The 9661-nt window shown below is 44.3% G+C and overlaps 1 protein-coding gene across 4 annotated transcripts in view; it reads right to left on the bottom strand.

Moving 5' to 3' along the window:
- The window catches only part of PAMR1 (peptidase domain containing associated with muscle regeneration 1), a 67261-nt gene that overhangs the window by 38721 nt on the left and 18879 nt on the right, over window positions 1-9661 (bottom strand). For 3 of the 4 annotated variants that reach the window (XM_009895594.1, XM_009895595.1, XM_009895596.1), the window contains exons 4-5: window positions 5845-5959; window positions 62-279 (exon numbers count right to left, since the gene is read on the bottom strand). The exons of the other annotated variant lie outside the window; for it this stretch is intronic. In XM_009895594.1, coding sequence (XP_009893896.1) covers window positions 62-279; window positions 5845-5959 — 333 coding nt within the window. The remainder of the gene's footprint in view (window positions 1-61; window positions 280-5844; window positions 5960-9661) is intronic. 4 annotated transcript variants of the gene reach the window in all.

Genomic DNA, 9661 nt, shown 5'->3' with positions numbered 1-9661 from the left:
GGGAAAGAGATTAGTGAAACTGAATTAATGAGTGGCATGTTCCACTTTTGGATTATTTTACCTGTAATTTCTTCAAAGACAGCATGAAATCCATCAAAGTTCTTGGATCCATCAGACTGGAAGAGGACATGGAGTGAAGACCCAGTGCTTCGGATGGGAGGCGGCCTCTCATTTCCACAAAATTTCTTAATTATTCGACTGTCCAAATTGTCCCCATCACGGACCTCCACATAGTCATACTGGCACATGTAGTCAAACTCCAGGCTCAGCATGGAAAATCTTGGGGAACAAGGACACACAGTCAGACTGCATATTCTCACCTGTGCACCCTGACTCTGATTTATTTGGATGTTTAGTTATGTTAGTGCCTCAATGAATCAACAAGTCCCTAACCATATGAAGTCCCCTGCATTTTATCTCAATTTTTGCATCATGATCCTTGGAAGCCAGCTCAACTCTACACAGTTGCTCCATGATAATATTTAAGTGCAGAACAGTAAAGTCTAAATTGAAGTCATACAGTCTGTTCATGTGCATCAGGTCCCTAACCACATTACAATGTTAGAATTTTCATCTAGGGTCAGACACTGTAGGGGGCATATTTCTATCGTGTCTGTTTGCTAAAAAAATGTTCTATTTCCCCTAAATAAAGTTATAAGTACTGAAAGTAAGAGTATCAAAGACCAAGACTCAAAAGTCATTTACATTGTGATGTTCTGAAGTCAGCAATTAGGGGTACAAGGAAAGCTCAGGGATGTAACAGAAGCAGAAATAGGCAGAGAAAGGGAATCCAAAACACCACTGCATGTTTTGCATTAGAAAAGAAAATGGTAGCAAATCCCCAATGTCTGGCACTTGCCCTTCTTAAGAGGGCAGAAATAAGGGAAAGGCGATAGTGCAGAAGGGAAATATTTAAAGCCTTTTCCCGCAATGTCTGTCTTTCCTAGCTTTGATCCAGCCACTGGGCAAGGTTCTTGTTCGTTAACAGCAATGTTACATGTTGCTGTTTGAATTCAGTGGGGCACAGAGCCAAAGCATCCCACCAGAATATGAATGAGAAACAGAGTGAGAAACACCAAGTACCTCTGGAGAATGAGCACTGGCCAGGGGTGTTGGGGCAGCCTTGGTACAGCAGATAAGAATGAGAAGATGTGGACCTGGGAGAGGCCATGCTACTAACTGTTCAGCAGAATATTTTATAAATGAAACTTGTTGTATACTCAATCTTCCTTATAACTCCTAATGGTACAGACATGTATTCAGGATTCGGCTAATTCTCCCACATTGCCTATTCCAATGTGGGCCTAGAGATTTGCAAAGACTGCATTTTCACACCAAAGAGGTGAGACTAATTTTGGATCTGCTGCTGGATCTCACCATCTGGAGAGGCAAGAAAGTACTGGAGCCTATTTCCTGCTCTTCTATTCTTGGGACTCAGGCCTCCATGTTAAGGAGGCCCCCATGTTATATGAAATGACCTTTCTTTGATAACTCATGAGGCCTCTTCACTCAGTCACCTTTGTTCAGGTCATATGGTTTTAGAGCATCAGGAGTACACTACATACAGAGAAATGAAAGAGCAGTTGTAGGAAGCTACACAAATGCAGCAGAGCCCCTCATTTGTTAAATCATCTGGTGGAATGTGGAATACTAAAAAAATGACATCTACTTTTCATATGCATTAGAGAGAGATTAATTCAACTTAGCTTTGCATAAAATGCATGAGTTGAATTCTAGTTCTGTCAGGTTTGCCAGAGACATCCTCACAGGCATCATGTTATACATTACATCTTTAAAACGTTCTTTCACTGGCAGATCATATCCCAGGGATCTACCATTATGGTTGTTATACAGCAATACAAATTAATCCTTGTCACATTTATCAGGCTACAGTTTATCTCAATCCTGAAATTATTTACTGGTTCTCTGAATTGGTACATTTCTGATTAAAATTAAGTATGTCTGTAAGTACAGAAAGGAAGTTTTTGGGATGCCCACCATGTAATGGGAGCAGTACTATTTATAGATGTAATGGTAAACTCTGTCTAGCAGTGTGTTGCTGAACAAAGGATATGGAGATACTCACACAGAGGGGAGGCACAGAATGAAAGAGCCATACACAGAACACTATTTTTTAATTGTAGAGAAAAGCATGAGAAAAGCAAAAAAAGCAATTCTCTGCTTTAAAAAATTATGAAAACAGTGGAAGATGTGAAAGGCACATAGGGCTCTGATTTGCATTTTATTTACCTTAGTATGATTAAGACTCAGAATTGGCAGGTCAGGAAACCTGCCAAAGGTTTTCAAAACCTCTTGGCTGTGGCCCAGTTGATGGGACCCTTTACAGACCACAAGGTCTATTGCTGTTTAAGTAACAGGTACAAGCATTGTAATGAACCTCGGTTCCCTCACCTGTGAAACTGTAACTGTATCATAATTCTCTTGGGTATTATGAAACTAAGCATACTAATTTAGTGCTACAGGTCATCAGATACAAAATGGAATGCAAAGTATTGTTTTGATTTCATCAGTGTCTGCAGTATGAATACATTCACCAGCCCCTCTAAGCAAAGCTTCTAGCCAAAGGAAAATATTTAAAACTGAATCTCTGCTGAGGCATTAAAGAAAATGATTGAAAGTTGTGAGCTACTTCTACTGTGGTATGACATTCCTGACACGGCTCAGGCTGAGGTAGCCTATATATCACAACTCAAACAAAAACAAGGCTGGAAAAAAGCAGAGGAAACAAACTACCACCACAATCTGGGCACCATTTATCAAAACAGCTCTGCCTAGCCAACCCGCAAAGGACTGTGGCACAACTTAAAGCAAGGGAAGATTTATTTGTGCTCCTGAGAGTTTCACTCTCCCTGCCCTATATAAGAAGAGACAAACTACTTTGTTCCTCTTCTGTATCACACTGTCCCCGTCCCTGCCCTTGCAAGCCATCGGAGTGGCAGCAAACAGGATTTGTGCACAGAGAATGGAGAAAGGAGTTCTTTTGTTAGCAGGTGTGCTGATTCAGCACAATATTGGCTGTGCATTACACGTCTAAGCAGAATTAGCATCCACAGAGGGGATCTGCATGTTTATGCGAAAATGCGGTGAAGGACATGATTCAGCATGGATAGCAGACCCAGGAGGAAAGTTCTGGTGGGCTGCTTAGTTGTACCTGCCCTTCTGTGTAGGAATGGCCTAAAGAAGAAGCTTTAGGCTGAATGTACCGGTTTCCTACAGTATCTGACTGCTGAAGTACATCAATGGCCAGCTTTGACGTGATCTGTGGGACAAGGCCTGAAAGACAAGACTCCCGAGTGCTGCCCAATTGATAGACGGGACGTGTTGGAACTTGTAGGCCACAAAACCTGGGAGGACAAAGAGGTTAATGGAAAACCACCGAGGGAATGTGGACTGATGAGTCATACTGAGATAAGATGTTAAAAGAGGAGAAGATGGTATCAGAGGAGAAGTAACAAAGTTGTACAATGAAGGCTGATTGCAGTTAAAAGTGCCTTAAAGTGCCTTAAAGTTAAAGGCACTTAAAGTGTCTTTTGTTTGTTACTAACCAACCAGGGGTTACTGAACAGGCGATGTTTAGCTAAAAGAACCAATCTGTTTGAAACACGCAGCTAATGAAAACATACATAAACGTGTGGTTGTGTACAATAAATAGACATTTTGCTTGCATCAAGCTGTGTCCCGTCTCTCAATCGCGGCAGTGGTCCACCGTGAAACCCTCAACTGATTCAGAACACACTCCATGGTTACCTTGTGTGAGGTAGATACAGGTCCTCATGGTCTGTGTTTGCCCTGGAGGCTTCTTCCTACCCTCCTCAGTTGCAGGCTGGCAGGATTAAGTGTGGACATTCAGGACAGTTCCTGATCTTTCCCCAGAAGTGCCTGTGTCACCTGCTGGGATCTTTAGGCACCCAGACATCAAACTCGGCTCAGGCTGGGCAAAGGGTTTTAGGCTTCTGCAGCACTACCCAGCTCAGATAAATGTAGTTGCTGACAACAGAAGGTTGGTAGCTCAGGCTTCCCTCTTGGAGACTTCCACAGTTGGAATGTAATGTTGTGTCACAACAAGGAGATGCCTAGTATTGTGTTTGTTTGCCTGTAGGAAGGATGGACATGGGGAGAAAGAAAAAGGCACTCTCTGCAGGATGCCCCTCATGTTAAAGTTTTGCATCTTCCGGTAACAGCAAAGGTAAATGGAGTGAACTGTACAGATCTTACATAACACTAACATCTTCCTAGCATGCATGTGGGTAGCCCCCATGGTCTAGAATGGAGGTCTGATTTCTCCAAAGGCTTAGTACATCTGTTAGCTTACTTTACAGCACTCCCCATTCCCCTGCCTTGAAAAAGGATGATAGTCTCCTTAGCGCAGCCACAGCAAGTACTGTTGTTCAACCTAGTGTCCTTTGTCAAAACAACCTTCCCTCCCTTTCTTGTACCTTGTCCTTGGTGCCACCTGGCTGTTAACTCTCTATCCAGAGATGAATGCATTCACTAGTGATGCACATGCACAGAATCCATTTCACTTTCACACCCACCCCCATAAAAGTGAAGACAGGGTGACACCTGTAGCTCCTGAAGCACTTGTTAAGCCTTACAATTGACAAAGCCTTGTTCAGAAATGTAAAAAATACCAGGTTACCACCTCTCTGAGCTTGTGCTGTAGAAATCATACACCTAGACAACAATATCTTTTAAAAACAAGGTAGGTACAGCTCATACCTGCTGAAATTGATGCAAAGTTGTATCGTGAGAACACAAAACTCCTGCTCACAGCATTGCTACCCTGTGTCTCCTACACATTTCAATAGAGTCATGTCTCCAATGCTATGCAGGCAATAATTTCATCTGCTCATAACTACACAATAAGCTTGCATTTGCAAGTCTGAAAAAAGGGCGTTAGTGTGGGAATGCCACAAGCTCTTCTTTTCTATTCAATTGATTTCTCTCCCTCTTATTAAATATTAAGTGTCTCTTCAAACATATAGGAAGAAATCTGTTTGTGTATCTAGCACAGTCCTTTTGCCTGGGCTCTGAAGCTGGTGAAATACTTTAACTACTGTTTTTATTACATTAGCTAGTGGGTTTTGAATACCATCCCCTGCCAAGCTTTCTGCTGCATATGTGAGCTCCCTGCTACACACATGTGAAAATAGCACTAATTACCCCAACTAGTGGCTCTCCTGCACTATGTAGGATACCCAATCAAGAACTGTGAGCTTGAATCAGCAGGGACAGGTTAACAGGTCTAAGCATACACAGGTCTGAGGAGCAGTGCCTTGCAGGAGAACCATTTACATCCTCCAGAGATAGGAATGGTAACAGGAATAACTGAGGCTGGTAGAGGACAGGGCTGGTAAAATGAGTGAAAGAAAAATAGGAGAGGGAAAATGTAGGCTAAATGCAAGGCAGGTCCCAATGGGCAACTCTCTCCTGGCGTGCGACATCATACCAAAATGTTTCAACAGCTTTTCTTCAAAGAATGTGTTTGTTCAGCCCTGTACACTCTTCAGAAAATATTGGGTGCTTTGGTGTCAAGGTCTTGAAGAGACTTCTGGAGAGATACATTTTGCCCTATATCTGAGAAACTCACCTTATCATCCAGCTGTCCTAAATAGGAATTGAGGACACAACATTGATGATTTGTGCAGTGGCTGCCCATTACAAGCTAGACCAGCGGATAGCGCTGAGGTACCAAATGAAAAGTGGTGGCAATACTTTCACTGCCCCAGTGCTCCCAGCTGTTGACCCTCATTGACTCTTGATTATCCATATGCCCCAACATCCACCTGAAACCACTGCTGGCTAAAAGTCAGTATGACCTACCTTAATTCAATGTTAAATCCAGCTTGAACATGAATAGTCCATTCACATCGTGCATTCAGTGGGTACCCCTCCAGCAAAATCTGACCTTTAGAAGCCCGAAGAACCTGCCCGCACCCTGAGGAGCAAAAGAAGAAAAAAATCTGCTTGAGGGACCTTCAAGAGGCATTTGAAGAAAATACATGTAGAACAACCACCAGAATGAGAAGACAGCGTGGCTTAGAAAGATACACGCTTTCTTACAAGGCAGTATGTGAAATAATGGGACAGCCACACAATGGCTATAAAGAGTTATGACTCTATTAGAGGATTGTGTAGGCTAAGAGCACCCCTAGAAAACTTTTAGTTGATTGCTTCTCCCTGGTTTACAATGCAGCCCCATGAAACTATTTCTTACAGCTTTTGCCCCACTCTTGATTAGCCCACCCCTCCACCTGGCTGACACTTCAGCTCAGAACAGTTTTAGTGGATCTCATGTTGACCTGTGTAATCACTGAAGCTGAGGAAGCTGGTGTGAAAGTAAACACCTGAATTAGCTCACTTGAGTGAAACAATGAGAGGAGGAGCTGTTTCAAGTTTCAAGTCCTTCAGAAGGAGACTCTTGGAGGAAAAACAGCTGAGGTATTCCTAGAGGAGACATCTGTTTGTCCTCAGGATTCACTACATCATCCTTAGCTGTTAATGACACCATTCCAATGGAGACATATAACCATCACAGCTCCTCTGCCAATGACTCAGTGTAACACATACATAATATATAGTTTTCATCCCTCTCTCAGGTTCATTCCTATCCTTCCCCTCCTCCTATCCCACTCGGCCTGTGTCACTCTCAGCTTTTCACCATATTATGAAATATACTTCAGTGCCCAGCATCAACAGAATAAGATGAAGTACTCTGGTCATTAGTACCCAGTCTGAGAAAACCATCTGAGGACAACGACCTGAACAAACAGTAGACAAGGTCACACACTGAGGAAGCAATATCTTTTCATGACTATCCTGCAGCTGTCCCTAGGCAGCTGTCAAGGGAGAGTTGTCCTAATTCCTCATCTTGGATGCTGAACATTTTTAGCCCAGAGAGTTCTCTCACCTTTGGTAACATCTCCCTTTCCCCCAACTATAAAATATGGCTAATGGTATTTTCCTCTGTGCAAGAACGAAAGATGTTTAGTGATTTTTTTAGAGCCTTTTGTGATGCATAAATGCAAGTGCTATCAAAATGCACAGTTAAATCATTATACACCAGAGCTAATTTCTTAGTTTCTACTTTCCTGACTACCTCTTTATGAATGGAGTCTTGCACATGGCTACATTCCCTGGTAAGCCTTCTGTTGCTTTACTAGGGGTCAAGGCAGTATCTGTAAGCCAGAAATTGCAATTGAGTCTAAGAGCATCACCAAACCAGGGGACTCTGACATGCTGCACACCACAGATAATGAGGATAAGTAAAAAGACAAATGACCCAAAAGACCTTCACAGCAACTCTCTTGCTTCTTTTTATCTCTTTAGTCCAACAGAAAGCCCTGCTTCTTCCATCTGTTTCCAAAGAGGAACCCTAAACTTTTAACCAGTAACACAGGATGAATGTTTCCTACTGAAATGGTGGGTTTTAACACTCGCCTTAGGGCCCTTCCTTCCTCTGGGAAAAGAGGGTGACAGTGACCTGATTTGGTGAAGTACCAGTCTGCGGTTCCCATTGATCTTAGTGCCTGGAAATCAGTCCTGCTGCATCTGGTCTATGGGGAAATGTGAAAACTTCAGGTCAATTACTCCTCTTTCTTCTTAAGAAAGTATTGCTCAAATGAAACACCCTTTGTACATCTACCCTCAGTTACCCTTAATTAAGCAGGACCCAAGGAAACAGAAATCCTGCTCAGAAGAGTTCCTCAAAAGTGTTTCATCCTCCTCTGTGGCTCGCTTAGTTCCCTCTGTAAAAGGCGAGGATTAATGACTGTGCCCAGCAACCATATTAGGATTCAGTGAGTACAGCAGGATCTGCTGTGGTGCACATGATAATGCTGCTTCCCACAGCAAGAAACAGGACCTTGTGCTGCTGCTGGCTCCTGCCTCAAAAAAAAACTGAGACAAAGTTGGTAGAAATCTTCAGATGGTTTGACAGGGGGCTTGGACCACCTCAAAGGAAGTTTCCCGTTTGTCCTGAAGGGCTTTTGAGTTTCTGATGCCTTTAACAAAGGAAAGCCAAAGAACTGGTGCAAAGAGATACTTGTGTGCATGGCATACTAAACACTCTTTTCTGTTTGCAGTGGTACAGCCTGAACTCCCTGAACACTGGTGCCAAGGAAGAAGGTTTGGCCAGCAAAGCAGGTGGTCCAGAGGCTAAAGAGGAGCCGTTCAATGACCACCTCCAAAAGAATGTTTTCAGATCTGCTACTGCCCTTCTCCACACAAAGCACCTTTGCAGTCACATCAGATCTGTGTTCTTGTATCTCCAGCCCTTCTAGCAGAAGTTAGGCTGACTACCCAGACCAAGAGTTCAATCATCTGTTGATCAAAAGGAGTCTTTTCTCTTCCCATTCTGAATCTGCAGGAGACCTGGAAAGCTATCAAAAATAATTTACATCCTCAACACAAATGCTGGCAAATTCTGCCTCATTTACAAAAAAATAATCCACTTTGGCAGAGTGTCAACATCCTTGTTCCGTTCCTGTTCCTGAAAAAAAGGCAGCTTTCAGGGCCACAGTAAGATTTCCTCTAAGGCTCTTTACTAACAGAAAAGAAAACAATTCAGGAGGCCTCTGAGCTGTAGCCCACAGAGACATGTGGGTCGATGGAGGGTGAGGTCCTGAGGAGACCTCCAGCTAGAACTCATTATCGCCTTGTTGATACCTGTTGCATGTTGGCCACTAGTATTACGTGAAACACTAATGCTTGCAGTCTCTAAAACGACAAGTACTGTTGTTCATCACAGGGACTGCATGGAGTATGTGTTCTCAAGCAACATGACAATCGGAGGTTGACAAAGGCTGTTGAAGTGCAGGGTACAGAGGAATGGGTCCTGCAGGGTCATTTTTCCTCTGGTTTTAGATTCTGATGTGCCTTTTAGGACATGATAGTCCAATTCAATAAACAGTCCCATTAGGAAATGTCCCAGTACACAACTAACTTTATTCAGTGTTTTGTTCCTATGGACTACACTATACCATTTCTCTTTTTACCAAATGATCTAGTGTCCTTTGGCTGTTTTTCAGCCATGTCCATACATCTGGCTATGCCAGCAGACAGTATGAACAAGATGGTGCCAAGGCTGGCCCATGCTACTTCTTCCTTGCCACAGCTTTCCAGGAACATCACCATTTTTGCTGGCAGTTCCCAGAAATTACCCCCGGGGCTCACCCTGCCCTTGCGATTGTGGGCTTCCCTTGGGGTACCCAGGGCCTGCCCCACACCCGGCCCCCGCCCCCCAGTGGAGTATTAAATAGTCATTAATCCTGCCCATAGGCTAAATTGCAGCTCCGCTGCATCCCTGGCACAGATCCCCTTGTGCCTACAGGCGTGGCCATTGCCACACCTGGCTGACGGGAGCGGACCAGGGGTCTGTGGCCTGGGGGAGCGTCCTCCTCCGGGGCCCCCGGGCGCCACCTAGCGCCCCCCCGGCAGCGGTGGCGCCTGAGAGAAACCGCGCGGCGAGAAACGGAGTGGCCGAGGCTTCGCCGCGGGAGCGGAGTCCATGCCGGGCCGGCTTGTTAGGGCGGTCCGGTAGTGAAGGGATGGAGCCGGAAAGGGTGCCCGCTCGCCGCCGGGACGCTCGCCCAGTTACGATGGAGCACGTCCGAGCCGCTCGCAGTCTTAGACGGCCCCC

The sequence above is a fragment of the Charadrius vociferus genome, unplaced genomic scaffold (genome assembly GCF_000708025.1).
Source record: "Charadrius vociferus isolate BGI_N301 unplaced genomic scaffold, ASM70802v2 scaffold71, whole genome shotgun sequence".
Lineage (NCBI taxonomy): Eukaryota > Metazoa > Chordata > Aves > Charadriiformes > Charadriidae > Charadrius > Charadrius vociferus.
Note: the sequence above shows the minus strand (reverse complement) of the source record. Positions and strands in the feature narration are given on the sequence as shown.